Here is a 19,903-nt window from a genome sequence, read left to right as displayed (position 1 = left end):
AAATAGAACAAAAGAAGAAGAGAAGGGGGGAAAGGGTAAAGGGGGTTGTGAGAAAATGAAAGGAAAGAAAAATCATAGACAGTGTGATATTTGTAATATAAATACAGTGAGAGGTTCTGTCATTTCTGCTACAAATTGGGGCCTTTAATCACACACACATCCAGTCCAACTAGTGCGGCAGGAACATAGTGTCCCTGCCAGTGCCTGAAGTCAGAGCCAAGGCTTCATCACAGCAAAGCATGGCTTTCCTGCGTTCTCTCTTAACAATTACAACAGGCCCGCTGAGCGCATTGTGCGACTTTCCAAGTAAAGGATTTAAGGATTTTAATTAGAAATCAACCACCTGTTCACTTGTTTCTTTTAGATTCCCACAAACCGAAAAAAAAAATCTAAAGGGGAAGCTTCTCACCTGTCTGGGAGTTGATCTGGAAATGCCTGTCGCTGTGGAGGAGGCGGTAGGTCAGACGGCTGTTGAGGCCAGCATCGCGGTCCGTGGCGGCGACTCTCCCAAAGCCCGTCCCTTCCGGAAGGTTCTCTCGCACGGCTAGGAAGACGCGTTCTTGGGAGAGCCTGGGGGAGTTGTCGTTCTCATCGGTGACCGACACCCTCACAGTGGCGCTGCCCGTTTTCTTCAGGTGCCCACTGCCGGAGGTGGCCAGCACGGTGAGCAGGTAGATGTCCTTCGCCTCACGGTCCAGAGCACTCTTCACAAACAGCCAGCCGCTGTCGGGCAGGATGCCAAAGCCGGCCGAGTCGCCATCTGGTTGCAGGTGATAGGACAGCGGGGCTGATGTTGCCGAGCCTCCTGAGGCCGCTGCTCCATTGCTGCCACCGTCCCTGTGTCGGGCACGCACCTGGAGGACGCGGGTGTTGAGCGCCGTGCCCTCCTTCAGCTCCACGCGGTAGTTGAGTGTGTCGAACACGGGGCCCTGGTCATTCTCCGCCTGCACGTGCACCACCAGGGTGAAGGTGGCGCTCAGTTGCGGGGCGCCGCTGTCCTTGGCCACCACCTGCAGGTCGTAGCGCGGGGCGCTCTCGTACGACAGGGCGCCGATGAGGCGCACGTCGCCGCTGCTCCTCTCCACGCCAAACGTGCGCTGGCCGCCGGCGGACACCAGGTCGAAGCTCAGCTGGCCGTTGGGGCCCGAGTCGCGGTCCTCGGCCTGGACACGGTACACCACCGTGCCCATCTTGGTGGCCTCGGGAAGGAGTAGAGATTCGGAGGAGGAGGGGAGGAAGGCGGGCGGGTTGTCATTGACGTCGGCGATGGTAATGCGCACCCGCGCGTGGCCGAAGGCAGGCGGGGAGCCAGTGTGCGCCTGCACCTCCAGGTTGAGGGAGGAGCAGGCCTCGTGGTCTAGGGGGAGGCTGGTCCTCAGGGCGCCTGTCTCAGAGTCCACCGTAAAGTAGCCGTCAGGGTCGCCGGCAGAGATTGTGTAGAAAATATCTTTAGAAACACCTACAGAAGAGAAGAGAAGAGACACGAAGAGAGGAAAGAAGCGGGAAAAAGACGGAAAGAGAGAGGGCATCTCAGTTCACAGCACTGTGAGGTAAATTCTAAATCATTTTTAGCCCTTCATTTCTCAGCAAATAAGTGCCATTAACGTTTGATAAAAATGACTGTATCAACAGAGTTGTGGAAAGGAATTTACATGGATATGAACTGTGCTGATATAAACTACAGCTGGTTCCCTGTTTGTACAACTGGCCCCTGGATGGTGGGAACATGCTGCATAAGGACACTAAGCCCCCTATATCAGTATCTCTGATTGACAGCAATGTCTACATTTGAATCCCAGGATTAGGCGGTATTGTGTGACTATACATGAAGGAGCTATGTGAGTGATTTTTTTAAGGAAATTTCCCACATACAGTGGGAAACATCTTACGAGCCAGGACTAAATAGAGAGAGAGAGTATGTGTGATTTGGCAGAGGCTCACCGGTCCTACTGCTGGCGTGCACCACGCCGACCTCGGTCCCGCGGAGCACGTCCTCCGACACCGTGAAGAAGTACTGAGCCTGCTCAAACACAGGGGGCGCCACCGAGCCCTCCACCACGCTGATGTTGACCCTGGCATTGACTGGCGCCGTGAGCCCACCACCGTCCTTCCCGGAGATCACCATGGAGATGACGGTGTTGGCTTTGCCGTGGAGAGAGCGTGACAAAGAAATCACACCTAGGGGACAAGTGGAGAGAGGAAAAGCTGATCGCACTAGATCACTGATAAAAGTGCTCGATAACCGCACTGATTAGAAACATATCATACACACAAACACACACACACACACACACACACACACACACACACACACACACACACACACAGACCTGTGTCTTTGTTGAGAGTGAAGAATCCCGAGCCTCCGCCTGGTACAGTGCGATAGGTCACCCTCCCGTTCTCTCCAGCATCAGGGTCACTGGCCGTTACCTTGATGACTGAGGTGCCTGGGGCACTCTGGGTGCTCAGGCTGACCGCGTACTGCAGGGGGTAGAAGGTGGGCCTGTTGTCGTTGATGTCCTCCAGTGCCACCCTCACGTGGGCAACTGAACTCAGACCACCCTAGTGGAACAAACACACGACACTTCTTACTAAAAATGTAACTCTTTGTGTGCGGCTGTGCAGTGTGGGTGTGAACAGTGCAGTATCTGTGCATGGAATGGACAACCAATAACGTTCCTAGTTATGTTATGCCCTAGTTTTTCATTTGGAAATTACCAAACCAATTCTTTCTTTTGTAGTCTGACAAAAGACACAAATTCGGAGCACCTTCATTTGTGCAGATGTAAATCATGGATGATCGTGAGAAAAAGTCAGAGATATAGGCTGAATTGTTTGTTTTGTTTATACAACATTTGCACACACAGCATTATGATGCCATTAATAACCCAGATGGAAAACAAAGAGAACATTCACCAGCTGCTGCCATGCGGCCGGGAAGTGTGTGTGTGTCGGGGGGGGTGGGGGGGTGGCAGTCTATATGCGTGTGTGTGCACCCTTGGGACACTTTGTTTCATTGCCTTTTCATTTGAAGCACCCTGGAGCATTGGTGCAAGCAGTAACAATAGCCAGTGGTCAGTGGATCTCCACACTGGGATGGGGGATGGTAGGCGGTGTGTGTGTGTGTGTGTGTGTGTGTGTGTGTGTGTGTGTGTGTGTGCACGCATGTTTCATCTATGCATGCTTTTGCAGCCATGTATAGCTAAAATACCAGCAAAGGTCATCTTTTGCTCTCCTTACGTCCATTCACCAGCTGGTTCATTGCAATTGGACCTCTCAAACAAAGAAACCCATGGGTTATAGATCATGGTTACCTGCATAATGAAAAACAAACATTATCTTTAACATCATCTGAACCTCCTCTGCTCTCTCACCCCGTCCACTGCGGTGACGGTGAAGTCATAGCTGTCTGCTCCCTCGTCCCGGTCCACGCTCTCGCCGGTGCAGATCTGACCCGTCTCCTTATGGATGGTGAACTGGCTCGGCACGGTGCTGCCCACTCCCGACCCGATCGAGTACGCGATGGCACCGAATGACCCTCGATCTCCGTCGGTGGCCGTGACCTGTGATGACACAGAGAAGGGAAAGGGACGCTCCATTAACGTTTGTTCCTTTGAGTGATATTTGATGATGTTTTAGTGTGAGCGCAGGACGTTCAGTGAGGCGATAGCATCTGTCTGACACCCTCTTATCACCAAAAAAAGCCCTCAAACCTCAGCTAATGAAAGCAAGATGGGCCTGATATCTGCTCAGTGACATCATCGATGCCTCAGGGCCTCTAGTTTCACCCCATCAGCATTTCCCCACCACAGACATCACCTCCCCCAGCTTCTCTCTCTCTCTCCTTCCTTCTCTCTCACTCTCTTTCTCCCCCTTCTATCTCTTAATCTCGCTTTCCTCACCATCCATCTGGGTCTGTCTCTCTCTCTCTCTGACTCATCTCTTTCTCAACTTATATCAATATTTCATTTTTTTTTTCAATCCCTGTCCCTAAGCACCATCTCTCTCTCTGTCTCTCTCTGTCTCCTGCTGTTTCTCTTTCTCTGTCTTTAATGAGATGGTTAACGCCCGTGTGAGTGGATTCCAGTGAGTGACACACTCTGCCCTGGGCACCACTCTCAGTGCGGACCCCGGGAGGGTGAGTGGGCGTCGAAACGATGCTGGAGCTGGATGCTCTTCACAGATCCCTGACTGCTCTTATAAATGAGCGGGCACCTGGCCACGGCACAGAGAAAGAGAGAGAGACAGAGAGAGAGAGTGAGAGAGAGAGAGAGAGAGAAAGAAAGAGAGACTTCTTTCTGCTGGACAAGGGGGGAATGGAGATGAGTAATGGAGAGAAGATGCTGGTCCATAGCGTGCCGCGGGGAGACGAGGTACAGGCAATATGTCAGCTGCTTTTGGCATTGTGTACCACGGACACTCGCTCACAGAAACAAAGTCTGGGACGGCTCTGGTTTTCAGCTTATGGTCAAATAAGGACAGAAGCAGGCAGAGCTGTGCAGTGACACAGAGATGTACCCCCTCACACACAAACCCCAACCCACCCCCAACACACACACACACACACACACACATATATATGTACATATACATTCTATCAGCGTAGTGGTTTGAGCAGGCCATGATAAACAGAGAACAGTTTGGATGCCTGTCCTTCTCTGTTCCACAAATCACAAAACCAGTCGTTTGTCTAGGCACTCTGCCTCCCTAATGCACTGGCAATGAGACAAGGCTGCAACGATACACTTATGATATTCAAAAAAGAAACGCAACAAAAAACAAAGAACAAAAGCAATGGCTTTTGGCAAGCCATTTATAAACCATTAACAGATCTTAAGCATTGATAGACATGACATTTTGAAAGCTAAGTTTGGAGTGACAGTCTCCGCTGAAAGGGAAGGGTGGTTCTCGCAATGTTATCCTGGACTCTTCGGAGGAGATGACTGCTGACTCTAAAGCTTTATTGTCCGAACGGAATAAAAGAGACGTTGAAAGGGCCTGCCATTATCGTGGAGGATCAGGGCAAAGCAGCCGCCAAATGGAACTCAACATTAAGCAAAATGGAAAGGAAACGACAGTTCATTTCAGCTCCCATGTACAGTGGTGAGCTGCCCGTGCGGCCACACCCTCTGGAGTCACACACATCAGAGTTTTCAGCCATTAACTACGTGCACATTTTAACGACAGTGGTGCACAACACACACACATACACAAACACACACACACACACACACACACACACACACACAAAAACACACACACACACACACAAACACACGTACACAAATAATACACACCCAGTCAGTCAATAGCTGTACATCAAATTGTGGCTGCAAGAAGAGAACAAGAGGACTCACAAGTATGCAGACCGCATGGATTTGGAGAATCAGCAAGACGTACACACATATACCAATATACACACACACACACACAAAACTGCCCTTCACTCTGACCAGCACATAAACATCCGTAATGTCAACAGCTATAGTCGTGGCATGGCTCATCCCTCTCCTAACACACCTGATTCACATCTCTATGTCTCCACGCTAGTTTTAGAGAAGACAGGCAGGCCGCTCACAACCTGCAGGTGCTGAACCCCGCTCCATCAGCAGGCCCCAGTGCAAGCGGAAAGATCGGGGTCCCCACCTTTCACCTCTCTCTTCATGCAGTAACCTCTGGCTCACCATGACACTTGCTGTAAATGCGATTACATAGGTGGTCTTCACACCCTTCCATTAAGAAGGTATGTAGACACACGCACACACACACACACACACACACACACACACACACACCATATGCTAGTAACCTGACAAAGGGCTTCCTTGCAAAACATGTGGTGGAAGTAACCTTTGACCCCTGGAGGTCCAGCAGGTCAGCAATTTTTCTAAGCTTATTTGAAGATTCCGAAAAAAAAGAGCTCATAATGAAGCCTGGTGCCATTTACAGACACTGTAAAAATGGAATTCTTTCGGCGCAGCTTTTGAAACCTGTCCAATGGGGGCCAAGGCTGTGTTAGCCACAAGCTGTGAGGGACTGACCTATGTGGTGACCGACTGCTTTGCTGAAAGGTGACAGAGGCCCTCTTTTTCTCTTTTCTTTCCTGATGGGGATTTTTTTCGTCTCTCTCTCTTTCTCTCCAGGCTGTTTTTTTTTGTTCCATATTTACGAGTTTGAGAAGTTAAAGCAGAGGTGAAGGAACTGTTTTCTCACAGACATCTGCCAAGTGTTCCACTACACATCAGACGTCTGCAAGCACTCACTCTGCTCTCTCCTGGACGACTGAGGTGTCTGTCCTTGGACATCTTCAAGGCTGGAGCACAGGCTCCTTCTGTTACAGAAAACAGTGAAACTTCCCAAAGAGAACAAAAAAAAAACCCAAATGTTTTTTCTATAGATAATCATCATCTTCCATTTCAGGTGGAACAACAGGCCAAGCCGCAGCATGTCCACTAGAAAACAACAATAGGGCCGAACTGAATAAAAATGATTACTTCACTCCAACAGTCTTTGAGGGTTATTTTGGTTGGTTATATCATAGCATTGAAATATATGTGGGAAGCAATTACTCATGAAAATATGGGTCATTTTACATATTTTTCTTAAGTTTGTGTTCATTTTAGATTTGAAAGCTGGGGGCATGTACTCCGTCCATGAAGTAACAGTGAACCTGATGAATCATAATATATTCTTACTGAACTTGGACAAAAATAGCACTTATGTGAAGTAATAGTAGGCTTTCTGTTCCATGTGAGCGAGATATGTTACAAGTGGCTTATCCACATAAACCACATAGAAACAGCAGTATAGCAGATGGCTGCTTTCAATAGTATTTAGACCACCAGAGATGACATCCAGTGGTGACCTGGTCATCCACATACGCAGCAGACCTATCCCAATACTATACTGCCTCAATTTCCTATTGGGTATAGAGGACTGTAACATTATCAGCCTAGTGCGGGTGATCTTATGTTTGCCTGTGTTCTCTGGGTATTTTTGTAGATTGGGGGGATTAGGCACCTGTGATGGTAATTTGTGTCTGTGCGTGCTTGTGTGTGTGCGTGCTTGTGTGTGTGTGTGTGTGTGTGTGTGTGTGTGTGCACATGTGTGTGTGTGTGTGTGTGTGTGCACATGTGTGTGTGTGTGTGTGTGTGTGTGTGCACATGTGTGTGTGTGTGTGTGTGTGTGTGTGTGTGTGTGTGTGTGTGCACATGTGTGTGTGTGTGTGTGTGTGTGTGCACATGTGTGTGTGTGTGAGATGGGGGGCAGGATCTGGTCAGTCACCGGAGATTGTGCACCTGGTGAGAGGATGACCACAGGAAGTCCCACATTCAGAGCACGCTCCGTCACTCTCACTGGAGTGAACTCATCCTTTAATGCCACCAGAGACACAGAGCCACGTGGGAGAAGGGACGACGTGACGAGGATAACAGATCAGATGGACCGTATGGAGATGATGTCATGATGTCACCTGAACACAACTGAGTGGGGCACAATGGGGACTTCTTTTCACTCCTAAGGTCAAAGTAGGAAGTGGATTCAGTGGATTCAGACGCTGACTGAAGTCCTCCACTCCAGTAGTGTGTGTTGTGTGGTGTGGTGTGTGCTGTGCTGTGCTGTGCTGTGCTGTTCTGTGCTGTGTGGTGGGTGGTGTGTGGTGCTGTGCTATGCTGTGTGCTGTGTGCTGTGTGCTGTGCTGTGCTATGCTATGCTGTGTGCTGTGCTGTGCTGTGCTGTGCTGTGCTGTGCTGTGTGCTGTGTTGTGCTGTGAGGCCAGCAGCTGGTCTGAGCGGGGAGCAGCACAGAGGGGAGGAAAGCAGGTCATCGATTCGCTACACTCTCCAGGAGACTAGACGCTGCAGGGCGTAAAGACAGCCTGTTGTCTCACGGTGCAAAACACACACACACACACATACACATACACTCACACACACACATCAGTTGTACACACACTGCTATGCAGACAGAGATTTATGAAAACCCAGGGAGGCGGTACAAAAAAAAAAATGATAATAATTTCAAGCCTTTCACACAATAAACATGTTTACAAGATCCCTGGACTTATTTCCTCTGGCTAAAGGAAAACTTTCCGTTTGTAGAGAGACAAGTCCCAGATGCAATGACTGTGAACAATGCGGCCCACTCGTCACCATCACTGCAGTGTTTGTTTTTGACGATGTCCGTGCAGAAGCTGGTATTGATTGGGCTTTATTGTTGGCGTCAATCAATGAGACGCAGTCCAGTTAAATGAAGTGGCTATTCTGAGTATGACTCATTACATGGATATCTCGACCTCATGCAGTGTTTGATCAAGTGTTTGATCAGAAATGTGAAGACTAAGAAGCGTTTTCCACTTTTTTTCTGTGGAAATAAGAGTGATGACCAATACACTTAATGTAAATTACAGTTAATCTAATTGTCTATGGGCTATCTGTCTATGGGTCTATGAGTGTAAAAAATGTGCCAACCTCTTTTGAGTGTCTCTTTATAATAATAATATTATGATCTCTATCTAAAAAAGCGTAGCCAATTGCTAAATATTAGGGGTCCACAGAGAAAGGTCTGGCGATATGCTCTCCGGATACAAATGTAAAGGGAAATCATGACCAGATACATGTGCAGATGTGGATAGGAATTTGGCTGTTTCCTCTCCTTAGCTTTCTTGGTTTATTTTTCTAATTATGAAAAAAATTCAATTTGATAAATGGTGATTTATGGTAATGTGCGTTCTAGTGTCCCACAGCAAGAACTGACACCAGCAGTGAGAGGCAATCACGGACCTCTGCAAGACTGGCCCAGTGAGGAGAAACAGAGCAAATGTCACAGCAGAACAGATGTCCACTAAGAACCAAAAAAAATAATTTACTTCAGTTCAAACAAACAAAAGACAATGGCCAACACATCAGGAAATTTGACAATAAAAGCCGGATGGACATTCTCTTACTTGTAAGAGTACTCTCTCACAGAGACAAAATAACGATGTGTTTCATCTCTGCTAGAACTACAGCTCTTTTTGAAGCAGCGGCCTGGATGAATTCATAGTTCATTCTTTGTTAAGGCAGTAAACATTGGAAACAAAATGGAGAAGTGTGTGATCTCAGTAAGAATACATTGTCAATATTGTTTTATTTAGCATGTTAGTGCTAATTTAACTTTGGACACAGACATGACTCGCATGGCAAGCGAATTTCAAGTTCATCCATAGCTGTGCCTTCTGTGGGGAGGTTTACCTGTAACATGTACATGTTAATCTGACCACTTTAAGGTGTGTCAAGAACTATATAAGGATAATTGGGGGGTGGACGTTAAGAGTTCATGTGCACATGATTTTACACTGATTTGACTCACAGTCCGATTTATGACCAGAACAAGTGTGTGTTGTCCATTCAGTGTGTTTGACTGACGTAAAAACCTCTGTACACAGATCGTGGGACTGTGCGTACACATGGTTCTACGGCAAGATTACATTTAGCCCCAGGAGTATCATGATGGCATAGTTTCAAAAATATCACGTCATTTTTGTTTCTCCAAGGTGGACACTGTGATTAGGACATAAAATAATTCTGTGATTTGAACTTCTGACAGGTTGTTTGATAGGACATTAAATGCTAAATACGGAGAGAACTTGTCCATGTTCTTCAGATGCGGGAAGAGTTCTCTGAGTCAGAACAACATTGATCCAGACACATTTATCTTACAGCCAAAGGTCTAAACCATCATGGAGACGTTCCACTGTCCAGTTGATTATGTACGGCTGACTGTTAACAATCCACAGATCACCCTGAGGGACATGGCAGGTGTTTCTCCTCACTGTCTGTTGGGTCCTCCTGGGAGGTATTCTGTGACAAATGGTCATGACATCATGACCCAACTGATTATTTTTATAAATATATTGTCCTGTTAAATGAATAGATCGTCATTTCATACTCATTCAGAATTGGGAGCACAAAAACATTTTGTATAATGCTCATGTTATATGAAAAGGGCATTGGCCATATGCTGAACTGCACAAAGACACATGACAAAACATAACACACACACACATACACACAGACACACTACTCAGGCCTGAGCTCTGTTATATTCATCGACATGGTCCATCATTACTGCGGAAACTGCCATGGGCAGAACCCGTTTGAGCTCGACTGTTTCAGCCGAGGAGCTCAGATGCATTAAATCTGCACTCAATTTAGGATCAATTGCTCGCTATATTCACGTCAATTAGCAGGAGATTCCAGAGAGGCTCTTTTTTTTTCCTTTCTTAAAGTGGCGTGACTCCGAAGTGTTGACTCAGGATGAAAATCAGTCATGCCTCACAGTCTGAGCAGCATTCCTGGTAAACAGTCTTTCCTTGTCTGTTTGCACAGAGTGCAATGCACATCTGCCGGGTCAGTCTTCCCAGAATGCAATGCACATCTGTAGGGTCAGTTTCTCATGTCCATAATGGGGCACCCATGGCAACCAGCAGATGATGTTCCATTGCCGGATTACTAAACAAATATTAAAAGTATGCATGCTGTAAGAAAATGTTGGTGTTTGTTCACCTCAACTTGTTGACATTTTTACTCTGCCGCTCTTTCTGGCTATTTTCTGCCTCAGTCATCCATCAATGAAAGAGAAAGAAAGTTGCGCTCTTTCAAAGAAGAAACCGCAGCTTGAAGTGATTAATACGGAGCATACTCCATTTAAGGAGTAAAAGAGAGGAATACAGAGAGGGGAGGGGGGGGGGAACGAAGAAAGAGAAAAAAAACACGAGAGATGAGAGACTGATCGGGTGCAGAAACCAAAGGATACCTATAACAAACATGACATGAAAATGTACCATTGACCTGTAGATACAAAGAAAAGAGTGAAGCTAATCTCAAGAGTAACTTCATAGTCAGTCCAAGGTTGAACCCCAAATGAAGGCCGTTTACAAAGGAAACTCTGATGGGCTTTCCTTAAAAGTCGGTTCTTGAGGGTGATAAAGACTCCCAGAATAGAAGCCCATTTGCATTACTATTTCATGCCATGCGAATAAGAAGGCTTAGTCTTCTCATGGCACCAGAGCTCCTGTTGTAGCAGACAAGCCTGAGTTCACCGAGTACACTGGTTAGAGTCCTGCCGAAGCGGATCAGTTTCCCCTCACAAGCGAGGGGCCTGTGGCAAATCATTAGTTATTACCCTGCTCACAGCGCTTAACATGAAGTCTGAATTATTCATCTTCAGGTTTCCTCTCTCCCTCGCATCCCAAGTGGAGATGCTAATAGAATAATTTACCACCTTCTGAGCGAGAGGACTCGATCCGCTTGTGCGTGAAGGACAGATGCTCGGGAGCACATGCAAACACCAGCCGCCCCCACCACGAGCTGGAAATATATCTTTCAATTGGTTAATCTCTTTCTTTTTCAGTCCAAAGGGCTAGTTAAACCCCCTCCTCATAGCCGTGAGAGGGTCAGGGAGAGTTAAGAGGATAGCTGACTACCATAACAGATGACTTCGAGTGGTTCAGGACTATATTAAGATAAGAGCCATTTGAATGTGACTTTATCTGGTGCAAAGCCCTGGATGCAGCACCTCTCAGTCATAACCCCACCCCCCTCCCCCCCACCGTCCCGTTGCACAGATCCATTTCAAAGGTATGCCAGGGCTACAGGGACAAGTGAGTGGCAGAGGTCCTGATTGAAGATGAAATCATGCCTATTTTCACAAACCAGTTAATATTTATAGCCAGTTTAATCCTCTCCACCTCCTGGCTCTCTGTCTGTCTGCCCCCCACCCCCCTCCCCCCAGCAGGAGGAGACCAGATAAGGCCTAGATATGAAGATGAGAGGAGCGCTGTGCGGCTGAGGCGCAGTGGGGGGCTCTGAAGTGTGAGGGGACTTAGTGCAGGCTAACTGGCCAGCTAATGAGAGCAGAGGTCATGAGGGGAGCTGGAGAGCCGTGTTTTTAGACGCCTGACGTTTGCTCCAGAGAGGGCTGCAGCTAATAAAAACCTGGACATTTCTTTTTTTCTTTCTTTTTTTTTTGAATCTCTGAGAAAAAAAAGAGTGCACAGAACACTCGGGTCACCGAATGGCCGCGACTGCACCGGACCACGGGGTTCCATGTGCATGACGGTGCTGAGCGCTGAGCGTGGAGTCTGTGGCTGGAGAGGAGAGGACACAGATGGGGAGATCCTTCCACAGCCAGGGTTCAGTAAATCACATCCAACTCTCTCTGGCTCATATGCGCCATATGCCATGTTCTGGTTTTTTTCTGGTTTTTTTTTCCCCACTCCATTGTTTCTCATGTACTTTCAATAAGCTTAGGAGTTGTAAAAAAAAGAAAGTATAGACAGTATGACAAACACAGGGAGAAAAGTGTATGCGAGAGGAGACTGAGAGATTGAGAGAGATTGAAAGAGAGATTCCTTAAATTCTTTCAAAAGTGTTTCCCTTGTTTTATGAGTGGAGATTCATTATCCAGAGAGCAGTGGTTCTTGCCAGTCATACTGCCATTGTAATTTCCCCTCCAGTGTTGGCAAAAACAGTAATTAAGGGGGCCGGTGACGGACTAGGGACAGTCCTCCTCTGTGTCTGCGAGCTGGAGTAAGATGAAGACAGACAGCCTCCAACCACCGCTCACTCCACTGGGACTGTATCTCAACAACTGGAAACCACTCTGGATAATTCTAGCAGAAGTCTTTGTAAGAAAAAAAAAAAGCTGTACCTCAAAGAGGACTTCAAGGAGAGGGTACACTGTGCATAAACTTTTATGTGTGTGTGTGTGTGTATGTATGTATACACAAACTATCCGTTTTCATGGCTTTTCCAATAAAATGTTTAAGTACAATATGAAGTTCTTTTGATTTTTGCTGTGCTCTTTTAAAGACATGCCGAACAAGAACAATTTTTTTTTCCTTTTTAAGACTTGTCAGGCAAGCCATTCTTCATTTAACCGAATAGTTTTAGCGCCCAATTAGCATTGTATGTTGAACATGTATACATGAAAAGTTTTGGGCAGCCTTGCTTTGTATTGTTTATGTGGGATGTTTACGACTATTGTTTTCCAGCATTCCGTACTAATAGTGATTCTCTGGCAGTAATTTGTAGCACTTTCTAAAGGATGGTTCTTGAAACTTCCAGGAGTTTCCTCAATCTGTCTTACCAGTCACTTTTATTAAAGGGCTTTAAGGGAGTAAAAAGAACAGAAATGGGTATGAGAGTGCAGGTTGTGACATATAGCACTTGGACCCAATCAGGAACAATCAATGAGACACCATCCCCATAATACACACACACACACACACACACACACACACACACACACACACACACACACACACACACACACACACACACACACACACACACACACACACACACACACACACACACACACATACACATACACACACAAGCGAAATACATTCTGCCAAATGGCCCTTGCTGCACTATGCACTCCGAGGTCTGCACACATGCGATTGGATATTGCAAGCACTGAGAGGGGGCCTGGGGACCAATCAAGTTAAACGCAGCTTGATTAGCATCCCCACCGGACCCCATAATGACCCGCTGGCGGGACAGGAGGAGGGGGTGGGGAGAAGTGGCTCAGCGGCCTCCACTCTCCCAAACAGAACAGGCTTGTTCTGCTAATCAGACCGGCCCGTGGGTCACAGACGGGCCTGCCTTCCACAAGACCTCTCTGTGCGTATGCTTGAGAAATTAACACTTACGTCTTCAAATATAGTTCAACGTCATTTCGTGTACCCCTAATATTAATGCTTTCCATTCACCATTTCCTATTTGTGATGTGACTAAGCTAATACTTTTTGGCCTGCTTTTTTTGTAATGGTGCTTCCCATTACTTTTTACGAGAGCTTTTTCTGCATTTCTGCTTCTCCGCAGTGCTGATCATTAAGTATTGATTGCTCAAGTGAGAGTCTTCATATTCCAGAGGAGGCAGATCAATGCATTCAATTAAGGCCATTCATCATGCAGACAGTGATTGAGACCAGCCAATATTACAAGGAATAGGCAGTATAGGAAGAGACAGAATGGAGAGAGAGAAAGACAGAGAGACAGAGAGAGAAAGAGAGAGACAGAGAGAGAGAGAGAGAGAGAGAGAGAGAGAGAGAGAGAGAGAGAGAGAGAGAGAGAGAGAGAGAGAGAGAGTTGCAAATCAGCACAGAAGAACACTGAAGATACGGCTCTGGCCAACAAGACAAGGTCCATTTGAATAAGTCTCCGTCTGTGAGATAAGATCTGCTAAAATGAGTTTTGTGCATTGGGTTGGAATAGGATCACTGAACACAATACTGTGAGAACAACGCATGATTCTGGTCTGCAAACATTTGCTATGTCCACTATTCAGTGTTATCTTTAGCACATTATACAGAGAGGTGAACAATTGTTTCAGCAAAGCTCTCTAAAAGTATTGGCGCAAAACTGAACTTGAGCATATTCCCACATGCTATACATGCAAAATCAAGTATACATGGCTTTTGCATATTCACTCATTCATTCATTCATTCATTCATTCATTTATTCATTTATTCATTCATTCATTTAGTAGATGCTTATCCAAAGCATATGGTTGATGGCACTTGGCTTACCAGTTTACCAGAGCAACAGGATCGCAAGTCAGCAATTCACCACAGACAGGGAAAGAAGATAATATAAATGGTGCTATGACCACATGTTCCATTACCCACATCTCATCACTGTGCCAGGGAGAAGTCAGCCACTGCTCTGAGTACACACACACACACACACACACATACACCCACACACACACATACACACAGAAATACCCCCCCCCCCCCACACACACACACGCGGAAATAAACACACAAACACAAGCACTCACATAACTTGGTTATGTGGCTAATCATGGTCCATGCACTTGTATTATTCTAAGAATTATTTTCAAATTCATCTCAAGGGAAAGATGCTAATCAAAACACCCCTAATTATTGTACTCATTTTTCCTGAGGTATTTACACTATAAAGAAATTGTACTTTTCTGAAAAACTGGCAACCCTCACAGTGTTCTCACTAGCATTGTCACTTTCGGAATGATGAATTTTCCAACCGCCAAACCGCTGCACAGTATACAGTGCGGGCTAAAGTATGTTGCCCTTGTATAAACATTTATGTTGGAATGTAGATGCAATGCATCAATGCAGATAGCATCCTTTTAACGTCTTAAACAGTTTATAAAATACTCAATTACTCACTGAAGTGCTTTTTCGGCAGGCACACGAGAAAGAGAGAGAGAGAGAGATGCAGACTCAACTCTGATAGGGGGGCCTTTCATAAACTTTATGGTGCTTAAAAACCTCTGTTAGGTAAGCATATTATTAGATTAACTGTCATCGTAAGAAACTGAAGCAAAATGTAAGATTTTTGATAATATTCTAGGAAACAGACTGGCATTATAGATGGCTATGGTCCTGGTTTATCTTCCAGGAAGATTGTGTTAGCCTAGTCGTTGGAGGCAGATAGAGTGTTCTCATGTTTTGTCATTGTCATTTTCATAACATTCCGTAACTGGAGGACTCATGCTGCAGCGGAAGCAAACACACGACTATTAAACTCACGGCTTTAATTACCCATCATGCCTCAGGGGCACAGACACACAGACAGACCACAGCATAGTTATATCACAGGGGCTGTGTTTCCCAGTAGTGTGACGGAAACGTCTGAGGAAGCAAAAAATTACATGAGAGAGTTCAAGTTGAGGACCACAATGACATATTTGCATATGCATTCTGGTTTCTCTATCACTTTTGTTTTGAACTGATTACATTTTTAAACTGAGTATGCCTGGCTGTTCTGGAATATTCCTAGAATGCAGGAACAGATCTGTGGCCACACACCCATATGAATCCCATTAACTCTGTAACAGGAGTAGAGAATCATGTGTAACCTGTACACTGAGCATACCCCGCTGTGTCTGCTGTCTTAACACTGGATAGAGTTACACGCACAAACAAAAACACCTTCAACACACACACACTCACAAACACACACTCACAAACACACACATACACACACACACACACACACACACACACACACACACACACACACACTCACAAACACACACACACTCACACACACACACACACACTGAGGGCTAAACACGTGAGAGGGCCAAGAGTCGAAAGCCTGTCAGACGTCCATCTGTCCTCCTCCCCTTGCCTAAGTGACCCTGAGTGACCCCCATGTCTCAATCTTCTCCTGAGGCTTCGCTTGGGATTCAGACAGACGTGACTGGACCACAGGCCCGCCACCCACCTGTTGTTTAAAAAACTCACACTCACACACATGCAGTCACCCAACCACAATGTAAACCCCCAGCGCAACAGATCTCAGCCTAGTCTTGCCTGCAATCTATTATGTATAAATGATGATCTGCAGAAAAAAAAAAATATGTGGTATATTTTAAGCAGTCTTCCTCTTGTGTGTAGAAATGACTCGCTACTGGCTTTGCAGTTTAATTGGTCCCCCAGAAACTTCCTTTTTTTTAGCACATCTCGCTCGCCGAGCTGAAGACTAAGATGTGCGAGAAGTCCCAGGGTAAGGGCCCTCGTTAGAACAGAACACTGTGACTACATTTATACATAATCTCGTAGACTCTGACACTCAAACCCCCACATAACCCTCCTGTGTGAAAAAAATGTGGACAGGCCATGCCCAAAGGATCCCAGGGCTGACATGGATTACATAAGGTCAAACTGACAAATGGGCAGTCAGGGAAAGTCAGAGACATTGGGATACTCTTATTCATTATGGGGGGATTAGGGGGACTGGACGACAAACGCTCAGGAACCCAAAGGCATTCAAGGGGGGGACAAGACCAGCTTTGGTGTTTGGGAAAAAAAAGAGCCTCCAGTCTTCCTGGAAGCACAAATCCAGTGCATGAGATATTCCCACTGTAATTAGCGAAATCTGTGACTATTATGCGAGGGGGAAAAAACCCTCACTAAACTCAGACAGTTTGTCGAAGTAGAAAAGCTGTAGAAAAGTTTGCTTTTCATTTCATTGCCAGACACCAGTACACACACACACACAGCACTGAATTCCATTCTATTTGAGCAGCTTCCTGAAAGAATAGGGACATTTGAAAAAAATATACAGGAACATATCTTTTAGGGTGTGACAGAAACTAGCAAAACAATGGAGCCATGGGAAGCCCTGCCATAGCCCTACACTACCAGGAGATGTGAAAAAGCAAGCCCATATCCCTTCCTCTAAGCATCGCTCAACCACAATGACCCTTGAGGCTTCATCAGCACTGAGGCCATAGAGGATATGAAGCTCACCTTTTTATGAGAGTTTAATGTGATAAAGAGGACTTCCATCAATTGTACTTCACATCACGTCATAGAACCTGCCTAGATGAATGGAATGCTGTCTAATGTAATGTTTGCTCTCTTCACATGAGGACTATTTGGAGAAGCATTGGTCACTCGCCATCTCACACACACACACACACACACACACACTGGTCACTCGCCATCTCACAACCGGTTCATTAGCACACTGTGTCATCGGCTCAGCAAAGCATAACAAAGGCTAGTTGGAGGAGAGTACAGGGGTTTAGAGCAAGGCCCCCAGTCTGCTGACAGCTAAGACCACAACCACCCCCTGACACACACACACACACACACACACACACACACACACACACACACACACACACACACACACACACACACATCCACACACACACTTCATCTTTTCTCCAGGCAGCTGACCATTTCAATGATGACAGGTCTGTTCTGGTCTGTTCTGAGGCCTGATCCCCACCCCACGTCTCCTCCCCACAACCCTGGGAGAACCCCAGATCAGGCTGACCTCTGCTATCAGGTGTCTCTGACGACTCACATTAGCGAGAGCACAAACAGTTAAATATAAGAGAGTAATGGAGGCCTCCAACATCAAAGGGGGCATCAGATAAAGAGGAGGGGAGAGGAGGTCGAAAATGAAGGTATGGCCTGGCGGCGTAGCAGCAGTAATCCCACATCCACTTAAGAGACAGCGCAGGGAATATATATTTTAACAAGGGTAAAGGAGAGGTCAGAGCGCTTAAGGTGAGCTCCCATAGACATATTTACTATCTGCACATATGGACAACCCTCAGTATTAAGAGAGTGAGAGAGACAGAGAGAGAGAGAGAGAGAGATAGAAAGGCTATTTCACTTAAAAGGGTGAAAAATGCTTGGTGGTGACTTGCCCAATCTGTCAAATGGAAGTTGTATTGAATTAGGCAAGTGTGAGCACGGACAGAGATCACAGATCGTGGCACAAGCTGCTTGCGTAGGCAAGGAATCATAATAACTGTCTGTAAATGAATTGCTGCAAACTGGACAAGGTGGTCGAGTAAAGGTTAAAATGGCTCGCCATTCAATAAATGGGAGTAATTAAATTTCACTGTTTTTCTCCCTTCCCAAGAGTGACATGCCATTAAACTAACTACATTTCCCTTTCATTGCCCTGGTGTTGAACTTCTTTATGGAAACTGGGAATAAGTGATGTTTGCCTAGGGTTACGTAGTCCACATGGGTCATATCTTTTGAAGGAATCAGATCAATTAGACATGACACATCACAATTAGACATGACACAGCACATTTAGACATGACACAGCACATTTTCAACAATTAAAAAAGGGGTTAAATTCACCAAATTCTACGCTGAGTCCAAAGGTTCTGACTCTGTTCATTGCATTGCGCTGAAGAACGAGAGGAGAAAGACAGCTGTGAATGGCGAGAGAGGCAGACTGCATATCAGATGACAGATTGTACACACATGGATGTATCGCTCAGGGTCTTTCACTTCCATGTCAAAGGTTACATTCTCACCTCAGTAGGTTCAGTGAAAGGATGTGCAATGGAGGGTGTTTGTGACAGAGGAAGAAATCATCATTTATTAGAATCATTCTGTCCAGATAAGTCTTACGAGGAGTGTTTTGGGAATTGCACTAGGAGAGAATTCCAGTTTAGAGAACATTCCGTGAAGCGCATGTATTTTTGCTCACAGCACAGTTAAGCTGCTCTCTCTATCTCTCTCTCTCTCTCTCTCTCTCTCTCTCTCTCTCGCTCTCTTTCTCTGTCCTTCTCTTTACTCAACCAGTAGCTCGATGGAAACGTTCAGCACATTACCTCCTGGTAATAAATTACAATTAGCTCTCGTCTGTCATTTTAGTATGGATCTCAAGCACATATCCACATCTATGACCACCTGTTGCTGTGGCTTCCAACAGCAAGCTCCAGGGAAGGCTTTGCATACATGCATATATTCATGCTTGCATATTGTAAGTATGAGAGAAAAGGGCTTCTCATAATCACGCAGGGGTGGCAAATAGCTTATCTACGCTCAATTACATTTCTGAAGACACACATGTAGTCACGATTTGCCAGGAGGAGGGGAATAGACACAGAGATTTGTAAAGCACCTGTTACTTCAAACAGCATTACCCCAAGAAAACATGTGGAGGCGGTCAGGAAAGGGCTGGCTCTGGTGGGTTCACTGAGCCTCCCTGGAAGAGGTTTAGCAGGGACACGTGTCCTAAAATAAACTTATCGGTGCACCTCTCGCGCCTCAGTGCGCCTCCTGCGTTCGCTTTCGATCATCAGTCCCTTGGTGCAGCGTTGCCTGGGTGATTAGAGTTCACCATCAGAGGTTTGGACAGGGAGAGGGTGGTGGGGGTGGGGGGGGGGGGGGGGGTTGTGGGGGGTTCAGCAGCCTCAGGATATGATCACAGCACATCTCAATGGCTTTATAAGCTCCTACTCCAGCCCATTGGGCAATTAAATCACTCGCTTGTGGAGAGGGGTTATACATTTGGAAAGAAGCACACCTGCATTGAGACACACAGGCATGCACACACACATAAGTGCAAGCACACACACACACACACACACACACACACAC

General features: G+C 46.2%; 1 protein-coding gene across 1 annotated transcript in view; it reads right to left on the bottom strand.

The window, feature by feature from the left end:
* Positions 1 to 19,903, bottom strand: part of LOC105907404 (protocadherin-16-like) — a 94,549-nt gene that overhangs the window by 16,962 nt on the left and 57,684 nt on the right. Inside the window, exons 3-6 of the mRNA XM_012835723.3 lie at positions 3,375 to 3,563; positions 2,331 to 2,562; positions 1,942 to 2,178; positions 410 to 1,459 (exon numbers count right to left, since the gene is read on the bottom strand). Of these exons, the coding sequence (XP_012691177.2) occupies positions 410 to 1,459; positions 1,942 to 2,178; positions 2,331 to 2,562; positions 3,375 to 3,563 (1,708 nt within the window). The remainder of the gene's footprint in view (positions 1 to 409; positions 1,460 to 1,941; positions 2,179 to 2,330; positions 2,563 to 3,374; positions 3,564 to 19,903) is intronic.

The sequence above is a fragment of the Clupea harengus genome, chromosome 8, assembly GCF_900700415.2.
Source record: "Clupea harengus chromosome 8, Ch_v2.0.2, whole genome shotgun sequence".
Classification (NCBI taxonomy): Eukaryota; Metazoa; Chordata; class Actinopteri; order Clupeiformes; family Clupeidae; genus Clupea; species Clupea harengus.
Note: the sequence above shows the minus strand (reverse complement) of the source record. Positions and strands in the feature narration are given on the sequence as shown.